Raw genomic sequence first — 23,505 nt, forward strand, 5'->3', positions numbered from 1 at the left:
TGACAAAATACAACACCTGTTCCTATTGAAAACACTGGAGAGTATAGGAATAAATGGAGCCTTCCATAAAATGATAAGCAGTATCTACCTAAAACTATCAGCAAGCATTATATGTAATGGGGATAAGCTGGACAGATTTCCAATAAGATCAGGGGTGAAACAAGGACATCCATTATCACCACTGTTATTCAATGTGGTACTAGAAATGTTAGCTTTAGCCACAAGAGGAGAAAAAGAAATTGAAGGAATAAGAGCAGACGAAGGAGAAACTAACTTGTTGCAGATGATATGATGATATAATTAGAGAATCTCAGAGATTCAAGTAAAAAAACTACTTGAAATAATAAACAACTTTGCCAAAGTTGCAGGTTACAAAATAAACCAACATAATTCATCTGCATTTCTATATATTGCTAACAAAGCCCAACAGCAAGAGATAGAAAGAGAAAACCCATTTAAAGCTACAATACACACTATAAAATATCTGGGAGTCTACCTGCCAAAACAAACCTAGGGACCATATGAACACAGTTACAAAACATTTTTTGCACAAATAAAGTCAGATCTAAGTAAATGGAAAGACATCACTTGCTCATGGGTAGGTTGAGCTAATATAATAAAAATGGCAGGGCGGAGCCAAGATGGTGGAGTAGAAAGATACACATACGCTAGCTCCAACCCCACAGCCCATAAAATATCTGTAAAAAAGAACTCCCAACAAATTCTGGAGCAGCAGAAGACACAGAACAATGGAGCAGATAAGATTCCTATTCCAGAGAGCTGTGAAAACCTCTCGCAAAAGGTCCATTGCGCTGCAGACCCAGAGCAGAGCCCAGCTGCATTGCAGCACCAAGAGGAGCAGATCTGAGTGGGCTTCAGGGACAGAATCTCCAGCGGCCACGCAGGTCCCTCCACCCACGGGCCCCAAAGGTTGGTGAGAGGGTCTTCTCAGCTTGCCAAGAGGGGAGAGAGGTGCCCCCATAACTCAGGCCCCCTCAGGAGGCAGCAGCAGAGGCAGGAGCAGACAGGGGCTCCCCAAGCAGGCAGGAGCCCTGATCCATTGTTGAAGGTCTCTGCATAAACCTCCTGAGGGAACTGAGCCCGTGAGGTGGCCCTGCCCCCAACCTGAACACCTGAACTTAATCTCACACTGAATGGCAGCCCTGCCCCCACCCAAAGCCCTGAGGCTGGGAAACAGCATTTGAATCTCAGACCCCAAGCACTGGCTGGGCTTCTCTGGAGGCAAAGTGGGTGTGAAGAGAATATTCAGAAGTCAAGTCACTGGCTGGGAAAATGCCCAGTAAAGGGGAAAAAAATAAGACTATAGAAGGTTACTTTCTTGGTGAACAGATAATTCCTCCCTTCCTTTCTGATGAGGAAGAACAATGCTTACCATCAGGGAAAGACACAGAAATCAAGGCTTCTGTATCCCAGCCCACTCAATGGGCTCAGGCCATGGAAGAGCTCAAAAAGGATTTTGAAAATCAAGTTAGAGAGGTGGAGGAAAAACTGGGAAGAGAAATGAGAGACATGCAAGTAAAGCATGAAAAACAAGTAAACACCCTGCTAAAGGAAACCCCCCCAAAATGCTGAAGAAAATAACACCTTGAAAAATAGGCTAACTCAATTGGCAAAAGAGGTTCAAAAAGCCGTTGAGGAGAAGAATGCTTTCAAAAGCAGAATTAGCCAAATGGAAAAGGAGGTTCAAAAGCTCACTGAAGAAAATAGTTCTTTCAAAATTAGAATGGAACAGATGGAGGCCAATGACTTTATGAGAAACCAAGAAATCACAAAACAAAACCAAAAGAATGAAAACTGGAAGATAATGTGAAATATCTGGGCATAGACCAATGTCTGACACTGTACACAATAAAGTCCAAATGATCTAGGTATAAAAACTGATACTATAAACAAATTAGGAGAGCAAGGAATAATGTATTTGTCAGATTTATGGAGAATGGAGAAATTTTTAACTAAACAAGAGACAGAAAACATTATGAAGTGCAAAATGGATAATTTTGATTACATTAGATTGAAAAAGTTTTGCACGAACAAACCTAATGCAAACAAGATTAGGACGGAAGCAGAAAACTGCGAAAGAATTTTTACAACTAGTGTCTGTGATAAAGGCCTCATTTCTAAAATATAGAGAGAACTGAGTCAAATGTACAACAGTACAAGTCATTCCACAATTACTAAATGGTCAAAGGATATGAACAGGTAGTTTTCAGAGGAAGAAATTAAAGTTCTCTATAGTCTTATGAAAAAATGCTCTAAATCCCTATTGATTAGAGAGATGGAAATCACATCAACTCTGAGGTACCACATCACATCTATCTGATTGCCTGACATGACAAAACAGAAAGATGATAAATGTTGGAGAAGATGTGGGAGAGTTGAAACACTAATTCATTGTTGGTGGAGCTGTGAGATGATCCAACCATTCTGGAAAGCAATTTGAAACTATGTCCAAAGGGCTATATCAATGTGCATACCCTTTGATCTGGTGGGAGAGGGAGGGGAAAAAAATCTAAGATTTATGGAAGTGATTGTAGAAAACTGAAAACAAATAAAATAAAATTATAAATTAGACATATAAAAAAGAAAAAAAAAGAAAATCCTTGTAACAAATGTACATAATAAAGGAAAACAAATTCCCCCAACCCCAAAAAGAAATGGTCACAAGTTCTATACTTAATAGAGGAGACAAGTAAGATCTTGATTTCAAAATCTAGAGAATGCCTTAGAAAAAGTTCAGGCCTCATTTAATGTTGTGTGTTGTTATATGTTCTGTGTGTGTGAATTTGAAACTAAGTTTGGAAATAGGGGGTTCTTTACTTTAGATAACAATCAGGAAAATTTTTAAGTGCATGGGAAATATGTCTCTGTTTTGTCTATGCTATTGGTGTTTTGTGCTAACCTAAAACTAACAGGTATTTTACCTACATCTTTTCTTTTGACATGATCAACCAAAAGAAACAGGCTATTAAAAAATACTCATAAGAGGGTACATCTCTACTTTTTCTCTGTTTCCAAAACTGGTCATATTGGAGATTAATGAGATGAAAGGGATAGAGAAATTAACCAAAAACTGAAATACAAAAAATAAAAATGGTTGCAAACCAAATTTGTGAAAAAGGAATAACAAATTTCTTTCACTACTAAATTATAATTTGAATGACTTTATAAAGATTTTGATGAGTTTTTTATCATGCTCCGAGATGATGGTCCCAGAAAAAGAAAACTTGCTTTAAAGTCAGAAAGCTACTGAAAATAAGTGAAGTTTAATATTGTCGCAGTTTAAGTCAATTGTTTAGGTAAATTAAAACACAGTAAAATTTGTGTTGAAATCAATTGGTTAATGAAAATAAGTTCAAATCGTATAAATAATACTATTGTAAATTAGGGAAAGAACCATTGAAAATAGAATTAAAACAAGAATATGTACTAAAAAATTAGATACAGGAATAAAATAAGTGCATGCACACCTAATAGAGGTGCCACCAGGTAGGGCTTTCTTGGGGATCCCTTAGTTCTAAGAGCCTAGATACCAAGTCTATGATTAGATATTCAGAAGTCTTTCATAAAGGATGAAAAAGATTGGAAAATATGACTCCAGCACAGGGACCCCCTATTTCCCATACCCTCAAAATATAAGCATAGTTTAGTTCACGTCAAAATGGAAAAGAGGAAAGAGCAATGCTGCTAGCAACATGCCTGTAACTGGAGGAGCAGGATACTGTGATTCCAGTTGCAGAGAGTGGGGGCTGGTTGTGGGGCCCTGTAACCCTTAGTAACTTTCATGGTATTAGGGCTACTTATAGTTACACCAAGACCATTTTAAGCATCCCTCAGTAATAGTGGCTTTGCAGGTAAAGGTGACCAGTCTGAAAGCCATGAAAAGTCATAAATGATCAAGTAATAAATAATACAGGGTTCTCAGAGTAGAAAAGATCAAATTAAAATGATCACATGGTTTATAAAGGTACAAACTACTGAAATTGTGAGACAGAAAAGCAGAATTTGCAAATTATTTTTTAAAAATAAGTGGATTTAATTTTGAGTGATTTGAAAGGAAATATGGAAAAAATTATACCCTGAGCTCTTCAGAAAAGTACAATCACCATCAGATAGTTTTAAGTAGTGCAATTCTTGTTAGCTCTATATGAAGTAAAAAATTATTTTATCAAAAAAATTAAATCAAGAAATTATTATGCTTCAAATAAAAGGATATTTCTAATTCAAATCATTGTCAAATATATTTTAAAGCAGAGAAATACTGATGATATTGGGCCCTAAAATTTGAAACCTTGGCACTTAAAAGCCTTTGTGGAAGTTGAGAGTTTTAAAAAAATTATTGAGTTATATTTCATTTAGGTGAATTTAAAGTTAAATTAGTGTAATAAGGATTTCTGTTCATTTATAACTAATAGGGAATCAGCTCCTCTTTTGATGAGAGACAAAAGAAAAATTCCTAACAGGAAAACTACAGTTTTGGAAAATATCAAAACTTTTTAAAAGAAAGAGGCATTTAGGTATATGGATCATTCACAATCAACAAGCACCAAAATGGAAGTTATTTCTGAGAAAACTTTTCAATGTTTCACTAACAGTAAATAATAAAGAAGAGAGAAATAATAGTAACTTGTGTGTATATGTCCTTCTTTGCCAAAGAAGAAGACCATGTCATCAGAGAAATAATGACATGACTTGCACTTGACTTTGTTTTGATTGGGGGAGGGCTGTGCAGGTCTCCAGCCTCCCTTCTCCTCCAGAGCCATCTGAATCCAGTAACCAAATATTTACCAGGAGGACTGGAGATGACCTAGGATGAAGCAATTGGGGTTAAGTGACTTGCCCAAGGTCACACAGCTAGTGAGTGTCAAATGTCTGAGGTGAGATTTGAACTCAGGTCCTCCTGACTCCTGCACTGGTGCTCTATCCACTGCACCACTAAGGTGCCCCAACAGTAACTTAATGTTGTAAGAATAACAGAGAATTTTTTTATGGTACCAATATTTGTGACACAAAAAAGGGTTAATTTTGAGGAGCTAGATCACAATTTCTTCTCTAAAGTCATCTTGCTTGTTAAAATTTGTGACACCCTAAAATGAGGAACTTGTTGTTCTGAGTGAGTTATTTTTGAGTCTGTCTATCACTTATAAAAAATATGCAATTGTATCTAATTCTAGTTGCCCAAAAGTCCTTAAAGACATTGGTATTAACTGTGCGTTTGTAACCACTAAATAACCTAAAAGGGGATTACTAGAAGAATTACACAAGTAGAAGAAAGAAAGAGTAGTGTTGCATAAAGAAATGAAAAAAATTAAAGATGAGTAGATGGGTAAAGAAAGTTGGAATCTGTTTGCACTGACAGTGTAAATTCAGCATTTGAAAGTTTTGGAGTTTTGAAATGGAGATTTCAGAGAGGGTCTTTGTTCCCACTGAAATAGGAAAGATGTAGGAACTTTTTTATTATTTTCAGTTTTATTAATTTCTCCGTTGATTTTTAGGACAAAACCATTGAATTAATAAATAAAACTAGAAACTCATTTTATGAAAAAAAATCAATAAACTAGATAAACCTCTGGTTAATCTGATTTTAAAAATAAAAAATACAAACAAATAATTAGTCGCAAAAATTAAAAGGGGTGAATTCACCACCAATGAAGAGAAATTAACATAATTATTATGAGCTATTTTGCCCAATTATATGCCAAAAATTCTGACGATCTAAATGGAACACATGAATATTTACAAAAATATAAGTTGCCTAGATTCACAGAAGAGGAAGTAGAATACTTAAATAACTTCATCTTAGAAAAAGAAATTGAACAAGGCCTCAATATGCTCTCTAAGAAAAAAATCCACAGGGCTAGATGGATTCACAAAGAAATTACACCAAATATTTAAAGAACAATTCATCCTAATACTGCATAAACTATTTGCACATAGGAAAAGGAGTCCTCCGAATTCCTTTTATGTCAGAAATATGGTGCTGATTCCTAAACAAAGATGAGTAAAAACTGAGCAAGAGAACTATAGATCAAATTCCTTAATGAATAATGATACAAAACATTCAAATGAAGTACTATTAAAGAGATTAAGGTACTATATCACAAGGACCATACACTTTGACCATGTGGGAATTATACCAGGAATACAGAGTTGTTTCAATAATAGGAAAACTATAAGCAAATTAACCACATCAATAAGGAAATCAACAAAAATAATAGGATTATCTGAAGAGATGCAGAAAAAACGTTTGACAAAATATAATACTTATTCCTATTAAAAACTCTAGAAAATATAGGAATAAATGGAGCATCCTTTAAAACAATAAGTAGTATTAATCTAAAACAAGGAGCAAATATTACTTTCAATGGGGATCAACTAGAAGCTTTCCCAATAAGATCTACAGCAAAGCAATGGAGTGGGGATAGCTCCTCAAGGTCCCTACAAGTTCTAAATCCTCTTATCCCTCCTTACTTTAGTAAGTACTTTAGTGGTGATTACCAAGCAATCACAATAATAGTGTTAGCTCCTCTATTATGAATCATCCCACAACTTTCCGTACAGAAGGCTGAAGTTCTGTAAGGAATTTAGCCTTTTCCACTGGAAATCCATTTTCCTTCCTCTCCATCATCTGGGCTGCCCGATGGTGTGAAAAAAGAATCATTAGTCACATTCTAAGGGATCTTGGAGGTCATCTAGTCAAATCACCTCATTATTAGGAAGAGACTGAGGCCCTGATGAAGTAAGTAGTCCAAGAACACACAAGTAGCAGGTAGAAGCTCTCTTTCTACCACATCTTTCTAACAGTTGACCTGAACCCAGGTGGTATTCATTTTTCCCAGTTCCTGCATTCAGTACATATGCTAAGTGGACAAATAAGTATTCATAAACACTAGCTGGATTTGAAAATTAGAATCTGAATTGAATTTCGAATCCCACTTCATTCAGTTATGTACATAGAATTTTTCTGGTTTTGTCATGCATGAAAAGGTACTCCCCACTCTCCAAAATAGCTCTAAATCACAAAAGAAATACAAGTTGAAGCAACTTTGACAAGAAACAAAATAGATAAACCATTAGACAATTCAATTTTTAAAAAAGAAAACCAAATTGTCAGCCCTAAAAATTCACAACCAATGAAGATGAAATAAAAACAATTATCAGGAGTAGTTTTGCTCAACTATATGCCAATAAAATTGATATTCTGAATGAAATAGATGAGTATTTGCAAAAATGTAAATTACCCGTATTAACAGAACAACAAATAAAAAACAAATACTATTTTAGAAAAAGAAATTGAACAATATATAAATGAGCTTCCTAAGAAGAAAACTCAGAACCAGATAGATTTCCAAGCAAACTCTACCAAGAATGTTCACTACCATCAATGTTATTTAATATTGTACTAGAAATGCTAGCTATAGCAACAAGACAAAGAAATAGAAGGAAAAAGAATAGACAAAAAGAAACAAAAATATTACTCTTTGCAGATGAAATGATGGCATACTTAGATGAAACATATTTCCAGGAGCAGGAACCATTTATGACCCTTTCAGCAACCATCTTCACCTTCTTCTCATTGCTTTTATGGCTACATCAAGACAATTTTTTTTTCTGTAGTCCAAAATGACTTTCTATTATCTAATTCTACAACATGGTGCAGAAGTCCTAATCTGATACTATTCTCTTTGAAACTTCTATATACTACAATTTCCTTGTATTAATAACCCTGTGTTATCCTATGCACCTAACTCTCCTGCCCCAAGATCAGCTGCCTCAATAGCTTCTGCTTTTAAAAATCTCTCAATAAACTAATGAATTTTATAGGATTTAATGCTCATTCTGTCCATCTGATTACTGAATTATCAGTTTTTCTTAAAACTTTAGCATTACTCTCCTTGACCTCCCCACTATCAGAAATATTAGCCCCTCTGGGTGACACAAAGCTCATGACCATTTCCAAATGTCTTTGTCTTTCAAGAAAAACATTAATGTGAAATATTTACACATTTAAAAACTCAATGTTTTACTTCTCTCCTCCTATAAATTGGCATTTATTCATTAAATAACATGTGATTTTAAGGGGTAAGAGTACTTCTTCCCCATGGAATAATAATTACCTAAGGAAGACTTCTTCCATGGTTGTTACAGAAATTCCATAGCTGGCAATTCCTAGCTGTTTTTCTTCCATTTCTACTTTAGTAAACAAAGCTTCAAACCTAGAAGAGGGAAAGAGGCATAAAGAGAAATGGGGATTCTGAACAGATTTCTGGCTGTTTTGAAATCTAAAATAATTTTCTTTTTGAAGAATTGGCAAAGATTGGTAGGATATGCACAGATTTCTGGCAACGTGAGCTCAATAGTATAGGTTGGCCTTATGGGAAAGCCACACCAGTGTCTCCCACCTATCTCATTTCCACACATCCTTCTACAGATTAAACTATCCTTCCTTGACTTGATCCTATCTCCTGCCTGGTTCTGGTTTCCTAGTTCTTTCTATCAACTTCCAAAATCAGATAAGTTCTATCTGTCCATGACCAGTTATTACAGTGGGCTGTTGGACTTACTAGTACATAATTCTATATTATAACACTTATTCTAATTAATTTACCAGTTGCCAACTAGGAATATGGGATATAAGGAAGGGAAGAAATTTACGAATCATAAAAATTGATTAATACTACAAATGTGCACAAATTAGAGGCATCACCTCGGTATAAAAGGTTTGACTTTTGTCATTTATTTGAAAATATTTCATATATGTGTGTATGTACATATATGCATATATGTGCGCATACACACACATGTAAAACATATATAGATAAACATACACATGTATACACATATACATACACACATATTCACAGATATATACATGTATCTATGTGTATATACACACTTATGTGCATGAGTAAATACATACGTATATCCACAGGTACACATTCACATATACGTATATACATATATACATACACATAGATTCAGTCAGAAAGACCCTGGGAGATGTATTTCTTCTGGGGGCAAGGAGAAGAGGCAGTTCTCCAAAGCATAGGGAGCATATTTTAATTAAATTTGATTTTAAAATCTTCCCTCCCTTGCAATTCTTTCCCTTTCTTCACTGAAAAAAAAAAACCTGTTACAAATATAGACATTTATATTTTATTCTAAAATAATAAAACTCACACTGCTAATAATAAGCACTTGATGTGTATCAGATTATTTTGATTTTAGGGTTAGATGTCTTCACTTTAGAGTTAGAGATCTTAATTTTTGTAAAGAATGTTTTGTTGTATTCATATATTTTTTGTGTATGTCTTCCCAGGTGGAATCCATTGTATTTTATATTGCCTATAGCCATTTTATTTTTTATTTTAATATTTTTATTATTTATTTTTAATGTAAAATTTTGAGTTATAAATTATCTCCCTCAAGGGGCAGATTCAAAATGGCAGAGTGAGAGCAACTACTCACCTAAGCTCTTAGACAAACGCCCTCAGATACCTCTAAAAAGAGAATCTGACCAAATTTTGGAGGTGTAGAATCCAATAGGAGATAGATTGTGACAGATTCACAGCCTAGGAAAGACTGGAAGATCAATGGGAAGGATGTGTTCCACGGGGCTGGAGGAGTATGTAGCACACAGCTCAGCAAGTCCCTGCCACAGCAGGGCTGAGCAGGAAAGCCCCGGGCATTCTGAGGAAGCTGTCAAATGGCAGGACAGCAGTTCAGGGCAAGAGTAAAGTGGAGCTGAGAGAGTGAGAGCCATGGACAGAGCCCCAGAAATCTCTGCAGCAGCTATGCCTGAAACTTTCAGCCCTCAGATTAAATGTCTGTAAGTCACCTACTTGAATTTCCAGGAGCCAAAATGGTGGAGAGATCAGTAAATGCTCTCTCTGCCTCCCTTCATTGTCCCTGAACCATAAAATATTTCCCCAGAAAAATCCTGGATCAGTGGAATCAGCAGAAGGGGCAAACAGTCTTGTAGCACCTGAAGCTGGGAAAATTGCTAAGCAGTATTCCTCTTACTGTGGTGGAGGCCAGAGCCCCACGGGGTTGGAGCCTTGCAACCAACACCAGGACCATGCCTCAACGCTCCAGGGGAAACAGGAAGACACTATGGTAGCCAGAATCACCAAGTGCTGAGCTTGCCTTTGCTCTACCTCAGCTGAAGAGATCTCCCATGACCAGACCACCCCCTACCCCTCACTTGACAAGTTAGCTTCAGGGCTAATCAGGGGAAAGACAAACAAACCTCTGGGCCTTTGCTTTCTCACACCAACCAGCTCAGCACCAGGTAAGCTGAAAGAATCAGAGGCCACAATAGACAAAGCCTAACCATCATGAGTAAGAAATGAAGGAGGTAGGAAAAGAACATAGAATCTTTCTATGGGGACAAGGATCAAAATACAAATACCAAAGAGGTCGGTATTGAGACTGTACTCCCATCTGAAACTTCAGAAGAGACTATGAACTGCTCATATGTACAAAGAGCACTCTGGGATGAGCTGAAGAAGGAAAAATGGACAATGATTTTAAAAGTATGAAGAAAGAATTCACTGAAGAGAACAACTCTTTAAAAAGGAAAATTGAACAAATGGAAAAGGAAGCACAAAACCTAACCGGGAAAATTGGACAAATGGAAAAGGAAGTACAAAAACTAACTGGAGAAAATAATTCCTTAAAAGGAATGATTGAACAGATGGAAAGGGAGATGCAAAAGTTAACTGAAGAAAACAATTTGATGAAAATTACCATTGGACAAGTAGAAGTTAATTACTCTATGAGACATCAAGAATCAAGCAAACAAAATCTAAAGAATGAAAAGATAGAAGAAAATATAAAATATCTAATTGGAAAAACAACTGACCTGGAAAATAGATCCAGGAGAGAAAATTTAAGAATTATTGGCCAACCAGAAAGCCATGATGAAAAAAAGAGTCTGGACAATATCTTCCAAGAAATCATCAAGGGAAATTGCTCAGAAGTGCTAGATCCAGAGGGCAAAACAGTCATCAAAACAATTTGCCATTCACCTCCCAAAAGGGATCCCAAATTAAAAATACCAAGAAATATTGTTGTCAAATTCCAGAACTATTAAATGAAGGAGAAAATATTACAGGCAGCTAGAAAGAAATCATTCAAATATCGAGGAGCTACAGTCAGGATTACACAGGACCTTGCAGCTTCTACAATAAAAGACTGAAGAAACTGGAATATGATATTGCACAAGGCAAAGGAGCTGGAACTACAACCAAATATCAGTTACCCCGCAAAGTTCAGCATAACGTCTCAGGCAAGGAGATGGACATTCAATGAAATAAGGAATTTCTAGACCTTCCTAGTAAAAAGACCAGAACTCAATAGAAAATTTCATTTTTAAAAGCAGATCTCCACAGAGGCATAAAAAGGTAAACAGGGGAAAAGAAAACTTGCTACTCAATTTGAGCAAGCTGTTTATCTCCATATAAATACTTGTTAATCTTGAGAATTGTATATCTATTATGAAATATAAAAGGAATATACATAGATAGAGGGAAGGAGTACAAAGTAATTATGTGATGATAAAAATGTGATTCAAGCATACAAAGTGATTGTAACGGCGATGATGGGAAAAGAAGGAGGCAGAAAAATGGTAAATTACATCACAGGAAGAAGTACAAAATTATATTACAGGGGAGGGAAAGAGGGGAGGGAGATGATCATTGTTTGAGAGGTATTCTCATCTGATGTGGTTCAAGGAGAAAACAACAAATTTAATTAAGAATATAAATCTAACTAGTTCTATAAGCAGTAGGAGGTGAAAGGGGAAGAAAAGGAGGGAGAGGTTAAAAGGGAGGGAAGAAGTAGTAAGTGTAAAGGGCAGTAAAAGGGAGAGGGGTTGAAAGAAGGAATGGAAGACTGTGACAGGTGGTGGTCAAAAATTAAAACTGTTGTGGAGGGGAAGGGAAAAGGGAGAGCTAAAAGCATAAATAGGGAATACAGGGAAAGATACAGATAGTACTTATAACTGTGAATGTGAATGGGATGAATTCTCCCATAAAACTGAGACAGATAGCAGAATGGATTAAGAGCCACAATCCAACATTGTGTTGTTTACAAGAAACACATTTGCAGTGGTGTGATACACATAGGGTAAAGGTAAAAGGTTGGAGCAGAATATATTGTGCTTCATCTGATGTAAAAGAAAAACATGTATCAATCCAATCTCAGACAAAGCAAAAGCAGTAATAGATCTAATCAAAAGAGGGAAGGAAACTATATGACACTAAAAGCCAATATAACAAAAATGACAATTCTACCTAAATTAATTTACTTATTTAGTGCCATACCAATCAAATTATCAGATAATTATTTTCTAGAACTAGAAAAAATAATGTCAAAATTCATCTGGAAAAACAAAAGGTACAGAACATCAAGGGAACTAATAAAATAAATGCTAGTGAAAGTGGCTTAGCTCCACCAGATCTCAAATTGTATTATAAAGCAGCAGTTATCAAAACCACTTGATACTGGCTAACAAACAGAAGGGTAGACAAGTGGAATATGCTAGGTATGCAAGACACAGTAGGCAAAGAATATAACAATCTATGGTTTGATAAATCCAAGGACCTCGGCTTCTGAGATAAGAACTCACTGTTCAACAAAAATTGCTGGGAAAACTGGATAAAAGTGTGGCGGAAACTAGGCATAGACCAATGCCTGACACTGTACACAAGAATGAAGTCCAAACGGGTACATGATTTAGTTATAAAGAGTGGGTCAAGGAATAGTGTATTTATCAGATTTATGGAGAAGGGAAGAATTTTTGACTAAAGAAGAAATTATGCATTATGAAGGCAAAATGGATAATTTTGATTGCATTGAACTGAAAAGTTTTTGCACAATCAAATCCAATGCAACCAAGATTAGGAGGAAAGCAGAAAACTGGGAAAGAATTTTTGCAACTAGTGTCCATGATAAAGGCTTCATTTCTCAAAGATATAGAGAGCTGAGTCAAGTGTACAAGAATACAAGTCATTCCTCAAATGATAAATCGTTAAAAGATATGGACAGCCAGTTTTCAGAGGAAGAAATTAAAGATATCTATAGTCATGTAAAAAAGTGCTCTAAATCACTATTGATTAGAAAGATGCAAATTAGAACAACTCTGAGATACCACATCACACCTATCATATTGGCTAATATGACAGAGCAGGAAGATGATAAATATTGAAGAAGATGTGGGAGAGTTTTAACACTAATTCATTGTTGGTGTAAGCTGATCCAACCATTCTGGAGAGCACTTTGGAACTATGCTCAAAGGGCAACAAAAATGTGCATACCCTTTGACCCATCAATACCACTTCTAGGACTGGATCCCCAAGAGATCATAAAAATGGGAAAGGGTCCCACATGTACAAAAATGTTTATAGCAATGCTCTTTGTGTTGGACAAAAAATTGGAAATCAAAGGGATACCCATCAATTGGGAAATGGCTAGATAAATTATGGTATATGAATGTAATGAATATTATTGTGCTATAAGAAATGATGAACAGGAAGACTTCAGAGAGCCCTGGAAAGACTTATATGATCTGATGGTAAGTGAAAGGAGCAGAACTAGGAGAACTTCATACACAGTAACAACGACAGTGTGTGAGGACTTCTTCTGGCAGACTTAGAACTTCATTGCAATGCAAGGACTTAAAAATGGTCTTTTAAGGCAAAATGCCTTCCACATCCAGAGAAAGATCTATGGAATTCAATCACAGATTGTAGCAGTCATTTTCTTTTGTATTACATTTTAATGTATTATATGATTTCTCCCATTCATTTTAATTCTTCTACACAACATGACTATGGTGAAAATGCATTTAATAGTGTATGTGTAGAACCTATATAAAACTGTATGGCATCTTGGGAAGGGAGGGAAAGAAAAAATCTAGGTTGTATGGTAGTGATTGTGGAACACAAAAAATAAGTAAATGTATAGATGGATAAATAAATAAATAAAAATAAATTATCTCCCTCCCTCTAGCCCTCCCTTCACCCGCCAAGAAGGCAAGCTTTATGATATAAAGTATACACATGAAAAAATGCGATACAAATTTCTATGTTGAACATGTCACAATAAACCAAGAAAAATAAAGAAAATGAAAAGTGTATACAAGCAGAGTTCATGAGTTTTCTCCTTGAAGGTGGAAAGTATTTTTCATCATGAGTCCTTTAGACTTTTCTTAGATCATTATCACGATAAGAGTTACTAAGTCTTTCATAGTTGACGATTATAGTATTGTTGTTACTATGTACAATGATCTATTTCTTCTTACTTCACTTTTGCATCAACTCATATAAATCTTCCTAAGTTTTACAGAAACCACCTCCCTTGTCATTTTTTATATTATAATAATATTACATTACAGTTACATACCATACCTTGTTCAGCCATTCCCCAATTGATAAGCATTCCCTCAATTTCACAAAATTGCCAAATATAAAATAAACCCACACAAATCATCAGCATTACTATATATTACCAACAAAACCCAACAAGAAGAGATAGAAAATTTATATTTAAAATGACTGCAGCTATTATAAAATACTTGGGAGTCTACCTGCCAATACACATAGAACAATGAACAAAATTACAAAACACTTTTCACATAAAGACAGAACTAAATAACATAAAAATATTAATTGCTCATGGGTAGGCCAAGAAAATATAAAAATTGTAGTACAGTATAAATTAATTTACTCGTTGCCATCTCAATCAAATTACAAAAGAATTTTTATGGAGCTAGAAAAACATAATAGCAAAAATCATCTTGAAGAAAAATGGTCAAGAATATCAAGGGAATCAATGAAAAAAATGTAAAAAAAGGCAGCCTAACAGTACAGATTTCAAACTATATTACCAAGTAGTGATCATCAAAACAATTTGGTATTGGCTAAAAATGAGTGGTGGATCAATGTATATTAAGTATACAATAATAAATGACCATAGTAATCTAGACTTGATAATTCCAAAGATCCAATCTTTGGGTACATGAACTCATTATTTGGCAAAAACTGTCTAAAAAAATAACAAGAAATCTGGCATAAACTAGGCACAGACCAACATCTCATATCATATATCAAGAGCAATAGTAACTAAAATGAGAAGTTCTTTCCCATTCATTAATAGGCCCATGTGACCTGCTTAAATCACATGAAAGCCTAAGATACATGTTATGGGAGGAGCTTGCTGAACAGATGGAACAGTAAGGGTTGAGCAGAAGTGAGAGGAAGTTACTGAGAAATATTAAGGCAGAGGGAGAGAAAGGACATAGGCAAGCAGGCTCATGAGTGTTTGTTTGCTTGTGGGAAGGCCCAGCAAGGGGAAAGACTTGGGAATGGCTTTGTCTCCTACAGTGCTAATGTGTATTGACTTCTTGACTATTATGATGGATTTGACTTTCTGGTTTGGGGATTTGGCTTTCTGGTGTCTGAATAAATGTTTTTCATCTGCCTACTATATAGAGAATATGTTATACTTTGAAATTCTGAACTACATTGGCATATTCTTAGCTACCCTTGGTACTGCGAATATTGTCTGGGTGATACATGTGGCATCAGGAATAGGATCACAGGGTATAAAATCTCTATTTGGAGGTAAAAAGGATTTAGAGGGAAAAAATGGATATTCCAGGATGGGAGGATTTACTGTACTCCTCCCTAGCAAGGGAATGGGCTAAAAGCAGTGGACCCTGTGAAAAGTGGGAAGTGAAATTACAGGAGGGGGAACCTAGAAACTTGGAAAGGTGCTTGCAAGGAATACTGATAAGATCAGGGAAAGAGATGGCAGGGATAAGTAGGAGAGGCTGGATTTTATTAACATGTTACTGTATTATGTGTGAAAGCAGAGATGAAATCTTGGAGGAACAAAACTTCATATCGAAAAATAGCTAGTTAGCATAGAAATTCTCAGCATTTGGGCTTTCCTTTAAAAGAGCAAGCTGGGGGTCTCAGATGTAAGAAAAGGCTGTTCATTTAGCTAAGATGAAGTAGAAGGCTTGAAAAAGAAGTGTGCAAACAATCTTTGTATAAACCCAGTCTAGTTGCCATGATGATGACTGCCAGCAGAGTACCTGGATAGAAAATTAAGTCAGAATTGAGAGATGAAACAATGTTGCAGGGAGAGACTTCTAAGGCTGAAGCTCACTTCATACTAAGGCAAAAACAAAAGAACCAACCAAGGAACACAGTGTGTAGGGAGATAATTGAGGATTTTACTCAGCAGTAGGTCACAGATATTTTGAGCTGGTTCACTCAAAGGATAGGAGAATCATTAATATCTTGCATGGTGAGAATAAGTGATGAAGGGGCAGGAGGAGTTTCACTAGATGGCAAGTATAGCAAGCCTTTAGAGATTACAATACTCGGGGAGGTAACAATATGACAAATGTGTTAGCATTGGCCACAGAAGGATTCAGTATGCAGTACCATACTGATTCTATGTGGCCTAATGGAGATAGACCCTGGTATTCACTTAGGAACTGTATAAGGAAGTTAAAGGAGGAGATAATAAAGACTGCAATAATGAATGGAAACACAGATGTATACTATGATACACCCTTAGTAGTTTCCCATAGGAATATAATAATAAAGACAGCTCCTCCTGATTACAAGCTCCTAGTTTTGACTAATAGTTGGGGAAATAGAAAACCCTCTTTTGGAGGTACTGGACAAGATTTCATAGTTAAGTAACTTAGGGGACTGGGAAAAAGATAAATTTCCTCAATAGAGAAGAGTAAATAGCCAGCGAATTCAAGGTCAGAACAGATTAACAAAGAAAGAATTGTTTGCGGCTCTATTGAGAGCAGGGATAGATTTTGGAAGCATAGATGGTATTCCAACTGATGAACTATACAGAATATACAGAGAAAAGGAGCTTGATATTAGACAGAAAAGAGAAGAACTACTCCTATAGACCATCCTGAACTCTTGTATCCAAGTTTGTCACACCTTCAGAGAGAATATGGAATTGGCTGAGACCTAGCTCAGATGAAAGAAATACACAGACAGGATTACAGACCCCATATCAGTTTGACCATGTATTAGAAAAATGGATCAAATATGGTAACTAGGGCATTAATAGATACTGGGGCAAAGGCCTCCCTTATATATGTAAACCCTGATAAGCTTAAACATGGAACTCCCATTGAGTCCCATTACAGGACTGGGAGGGACTGAAATATCAGCCATACAAGTCAAATTAATGATGAAAATTGGACAATTATCTAAGAAAGAATATGCTGTGGTAATTGTACCTATTCCTAAATACATCATTGGAATAGATATATTGAGAGGTATGACTCTAAATTTACCTGAGGGGGAGACAGTAATTTGCAGCAAGGAGTTAATACAGTTTTAATGGGAAAAATAAAAATGGATCAATCATTTTATCTAAACCATCTAAAGTAATTACTTTAAAGCTATATCATATGCCAGGTGGGCAAGATTAAATGAGCAATATTATAAAGAATATGTTGAAGCAGTAGTGTTAGTCTCTACAGTTACTTGATGGAAAAATCCTTCTGGTCAGTATGAAGGTCAGATGGGACATGGAGGATGATAGTCAATTATAGATAATTGAATAAGGTGACTCCTACCTTGTATGCTGCTCTTCCAGATACCATTACCTTAATAGGAAGGATTTAGAAATATGATAGGACTTCACACACAGTTATTGATTTAGCCAATGCTTTTTTTATTATCCCAATAGATTCTAAACAAGAAAACCAATATGCTTTCACTTGGAAGGGTCAACAATATATTTTTACCTACTTGACACAAGGATATCTGCATAGCCCCACTATTTGTCATAGGGTTGTGGTTGAACATTTGGATGAAATGGAGCTACCTGGTGTACAGTTTACCCACTACTTAGATGATATTATGGTATAGGGAAAAAATGTAAAAGAAGTGGAGAAGAGTTTAATACTTTTGAGTATATAAAAAGCAAGGGGTTGGAAATTAACCCTGCAAAGATTCAAGGGTCAGCTCAAACCATAAAATTTTGAGGTATACAATGGAATAAGGGACTGTGAGAGATTCTCCCACAAGCCTGACAAAAGATTCGGGATTTTCCTATCCCTGCCAATAAGAAAGAAGTCAAACGGTTTATAGGACTATTTGAATATTGGCGACATTACATACCTCATCCAGGACAAATTTGAAACCCTTATGTAAAATTACTAGCAAAAGCTCACAAAATTGGACATGCTCAAGAGGCTAGCATAATTAAATGGAAATGGTACATTCAAAATAGATCTAAAGCAGGCTAAAGTGGTGTTTCTGCTTTACATAAATCTATAGCAAACATAGATACTGAGGGAAATGATACACTCCCTGAACCAAAGTAACAGTTGGTACAGGCCTTGATGGAATAAGAGATATGATGGACTAACTGAAGATCAAAAGATATGCATGGTTTACAGCAAAATATTTGAGCCACAAAAGACATTGGAAAGCAGTAGCCTATAACCCATGTAACTGATGGACTATGGAAAGTACTTGGATAGGTGCAAGTAGTAAATATGTTGAACTTATGGCTGTACATCAAGCTATCAAAACAGAACAAGCAGGACAGTGTAATACATTCATTGATTTATGGGGAGTAGCTAATGGGTTAGCTACATGGACGCCCATGTGAAAAAATCAAAATTGGGAAATTCATGGCAAACAAGTCTGGGCCAATGAATTATGGGAAGATATATGGGATATGCCATTGGTTACTAATTTGTTGGTTTTTCATGTAGATGCTCACAAGGCCCTCACCATGGCAGAACATGAGTACAATGCACATGCTGATCAACGAGCAAAGATTGCTACTGAACATATTGTCCCTACTCACATCGATTGATGATCTGGTACTAGCAAAACGAGTCCATCAAATGGCTGAACATTTAAGGGTCCAGGCCACATACCAGTGAGCAAAAGACCGAGGTATTAGTATCTCTCAATCATTGTTAAAAACAAGTAGCAGAGGAATGTTGTATATGTCAATTGGAAAAGAAACTGGAGAGAGCAAGGGGAAAAGTACTAGCCCAAATTTGGCAAATAGATTAAATTGACCCCCAACCCAAGATAAAAGATGAAAATTTATACGTACTTGTGCTGACACTTATTTGGGCATACTAGAGGCTTGTCCCTCTAAGAATGTGACCCAGAAAAACACCTGTAAAACTCTAGATATCATAAGTCTGTATTATGGAACCCTAATGCAGATCAAAATGACAATGGGTCACATTTCAAAGGTAATGAAATGAGATATTGTGTATTAAAGAACATGACATGGATATATCATATTTCATATTATCAATAAGCATCTAGGTTAAATGAAAGAATGAATGGATTATTGAAAAAATAGTTAAGGAAGTTAAGTTCTAATAATTCTTATCAACATTGGAAAGATAATTTTTTCACTGCTTCATGTAATTTGAATAACAGATCATTGAGAGGAAGCACACCTCTAGACAGGATGATGACCCCAAATCTGAAAATTAGAAAAAAACAAATACATAAGTTTCCAAATATTGAGTATTGGGAGGCCAGGTGTTCCAGCACCATATCCAAGGACACTTGGTTCAGCAGAATATGATTTACATCATTTAGAGGACTTTGGATTGGATAGAAACAAAATAAGAAAAATTTCTACTGGAATACATATGAGAATCCCTAAAAATCATTTTGGATGGATATTATCTCAATCAGGATAAGCAGCTCAAGGAATACATGTATTGGCTGGAGTGATAGATTGTAGTTATTAAGGAGAAATTATTATGACATTCCAAAATTTAGGTGAAGAACTCCTATAGTTTAGTAAAGATGATAAAATAGTTCAAGTGATTATTATTCCTGGGGAAACAATACTTCTTGTGGAAATTGTAAATAACTAGCATAGAAACTGAAGGATTGGTTTCTACTGATAGAATAAGATTGGGAGCTAGAATATGGGTAAAATGGAAGCCAAAGGCTGAGGAAATTTTAGTACATAGGAAGAATAATACCATAACTGTTGTTTATTCAGGAGAAGATGATTATCAAATTGGACGCTTAGGTCATATATTCTAGTGTGAATGAGTCTATGATAGTGGCTTCATGAACTCCAAAAGCACGACTGTCCTTATTTCTACCCTGCTTCTGGTTATTGTCTCCTTGTTTCTTTTGGGCTTTTTTGTCTGTTAAACTCTTTTGTAAGATTTGTTTTCTGCAAACTTAGTATCCTCCACCTGTAGATGCTTTATTGCTTAAACCAGATGTCACCCCTTGTCCATGAATGTGATGTGCCACCCCTGGACCTGGCATTGACCATACCCCAGATGCCATCTAAAGAACTGACCTCTCAAATGGAACTTCTTGAGGCAGGGACAGTTCTATGTCCAATTTCAGCAGGAAGTAGCTATAGAAGAAGAGACCTTCACCCTTTACCCCAATATTTTATCCCTCAATCATTCAAGGGGGAAATGATGGGGTGCTTGTGCTCAAGTCCCATCCTAAGATATCGTTTTATGTGCTTATATTCTGTTATCCTTGTTACAATTCTGTTGATACCAATTGCCCCACTGACCTATGTAATGAACATGAAAGATCTTGGGGTTGAATGTAATAGTCATTCAAAGGGGAAATTCTTTTCCATTCATTACTAGACCCATGTGACCTGCTTAAATCACATGGAAGACTAAGTCACATGTAATACGAGGAGCATGCTGAACAAGTGGAACAGGAAGGATGGAGCAGAACTGAGAAGAAGTTACTGGGAAAAGTTAGGGTGGGGGGAGAGACAGGACACAGACAAACAGACTCATGAGTGTTTGTTTGTGGGAAGGTCCCAGCGGGGGTAGGGAGTGTGTGTGGAGGGGGAAGGCTTGGGAATGGCTTTGTCTCCTGCAGTGTTAATGTGTACTGACTTCTTGGCTACTATGATAGATCTGGCTTTCTGGTTTGGGAATTTGGTTTTCTGGTGTCTCAAACAACATTTTTCTTCTGCCTTCTATATAGAGAATCTCTTATACTTTAGAATTCTGAACTATGCCAGCATATTTCTAGTTGCCCTTGGTGCTGTGAATATTGCCTGAGTGATACACCAAGATAAGGTCAAAATGGGTATATGATTTAGACATAAAGGGTATTATTATAAACAAATTAAGGACACATGTAAAACTTACCTGTCAGAGCTATAGATAAGGGATGAGTTTATAAGCAAATATAGTGATAGTGATGAAATACTTTAATGTACTTTATGTAATAAAGTAGTTATTTTTACAGTAACAGTTTTAACCTAAACACAATGGAGCATGTTGAAACATCATAAAGATTTACTTTTCCTCTTCAATGGATCCCTGCAGTACTAGAGCATCCAACATGCATATACTGGATGAGTTCTCATAATACTATAGCCATGGCATTCTCTTCTTACACACAGCACCCACTACCCCTTTAGAATAGTTATCCAAGGTTCAAGTTTTCTGTGGAATTTTATCTAATCAAAATTTATTTTCCTTCACAATCTAATTGAATTTAAGATTTGCATACAAGCATAGTAGTTCAGAGAGATGCTACAATTCAATTAATTACAATACTAGGAAGGAAATAAGATTTATTCAGAAAATATATTCTACTAACTTTGTATCCAAGATATTCTTCCTGCATACAAGATATAGGCTACTAGACTGGCATTTCCACTACCCCCTTCAAACACACACACACACACACACACACACACACACACACACACACACACACACACACTCCCCAGACTCAGTAACAAACTTTATCTCAGATATGACTGACAAGAGCTCCTACAATTTAAACAGAACTCTCTCAGAGTGACTGTCCATACGTTATACATGAAATATCCAAATTTTCACATTAATTCAAATAATTACCTATACACTGAGTTCTAAGTTGCTGTGTTTTCTTCTGTTATTTGGTGATGATTTTTGTTACCTTTAACCAGTTTGTGGGTTAGGGATAGGGGACAGATTTGTGATTCTTTTGTTATGGTACTATGAGGAAAATAAAAGTAATTTTCAACATGTGGATTGCTAATGTGTACATTTATATACATTACTTGCTACAGTATATAGGATTCTCAGATTATCAGAAGGCCCATTTTCCAAGCTTAAGAAATTAAAAAAAAGGAAAATATGAACATTGAGTTGTCAAGAATTATTAGGCTAGAAGTCTCAGAATTCTTACATGTTTGTAGTCTCTTTGGGTAGGATAAAAGATAATTCTGTGTCAGAGTTGCTCTCCAAAGTAGCATTTGGTACAACTTGATGAACAATATGGAAAATTTTTTCAATGTTACAGTGAGAATCCTTTACTATGATCATGTGGTATCCTGCACCTGAAAAAATAATTTGTAAGAACAAATGAAATAATGTTATGTGTTCCATTGATCTTTATAGACCATACTTAGCCTACTCATTGTTTGGGTTGGTTTAGCTTCTGGGGAAAGGGAAATGGAGTGTGGCATTGTGGAAAGATACTCCAACTCAGAGTCAGGAGATCTGGATTTGAATTCCCACAGAATCATTTATGAGGGAATTTTGGAACCCTTTGGAACCTCAGTTTCCTCAGATATAAAATGGGATTATACACTAGTTATGTTATAGGGAGGCTGTGAGATATGTCTAACAAACCTCAAAGTGCTTAAATGTGAGTTTTAACTATTTGGCTGAATTTATTTTTTAAAAAAATCTCTTAACTGTTTCAATATTTCTAGTCAGTTGCATCTTCCATTTATTTTGCTGGAAAAGGCCTGATTTTAGTTATAGGATTCTCATGGTTAGGCCAAAAAATCAGAAGAAGAAAACGTTTGATTGGAAATCCAACACCAGAACAAGCAGAAAGTTAGCTAGGGAAGAAAATTCTTTGGTTTCAAGCAAAACTCACTATTTTAGAGATTTGATGCTATCTAGTCAATGAGAATAAGGTATAGATCTTGGATTTAGAAACTACGTAAATATTTTCTCCTTCACCAATAACTCAATCAATTAATTTGGAAACAGGAAAGTTTTCTGGGGAAGTATAACAAAATGTACAAAAACATAGAGAAGGGAATAATAATGCCAACTTTGAAGGTATATTTTTCACATACTTTCTTGATTGGAAAAAAAATTGAATATTGCATAATAAGGAAAAAAGCTTAGGGAGTATGGAAGCACACATAGCATTAAGGCTTTAGTCATGTTATAAAATATTAAGAAATAATATTATAGGTCAGATGTGATAGCATACACTGGTAATCCCTATTACTGAGGAGGCTAAGGTTGATGCGCTGCTTAAATTCAAAAGTTTTGAGCTCAGAAGCTTTGAGCTGCAATAAGACTAAAGACTATAGGTCTGGCATCAATGTGACGAACTCCCAAGAGCAGAGAACCACCGGCCTTCTTAAAGAAGGGTGGATTATCCAAAGTCAGAAAAACAAAGTAAGTGAAAGCTTCTGTACATGTTAACATTATGA

At 35.8% G+C, this 23,505-nt stretch overlaps 1 protein-coding gene across 4 annotated transcripts in view; it reads right to left on the bottom strand.

Annotated features, from left to right (window-relative positions):
* Window positions 1-23,505, bottom strand: part of LOC140497227 (phospholipid-transporting ATPase ABCA3-like) — a 264,641-nt gene that overhangs the window by 111,976 nt on the left and 129,160 nt on the right. For 3 of the 4 annotated variants that reach the window (XM_072597914.1, XM_072597912.1, XM_072597915.1), the window contains 2 exons: window positions 22,236-22,386; window positions 8,136-8,234 (listed from right to left, as the gene is read on the bottom strand). In XM_072597914.1, coding sequence (XP_072454015.1) covers window positions 8,136-8,234; window positions 22,236-22,386 — 250 coding nt within the window. The remainder of the gene's footprint in view (window positions 1-8,135; window positions 8,235-22,235; window positions 22,387-23,505) is intronic. The other variant, XM_072597913.1, reaches the window with a different exon arrangement.

Source organism: Notamacropus eugenii, chromosome 3 (genome assembly GCF_028372415.1).
Source record: "Notamacropus eugenii isolate mMacEug1 chromosome 3, mMacEug1.pri_v2, whole genome shotgun sequence".
NCBI lineage: Eukaryota > Metazoa > Chordata > Mammalia > Diprotodontia > Macropodidae > Notamacropus > Notamacropus eugenii.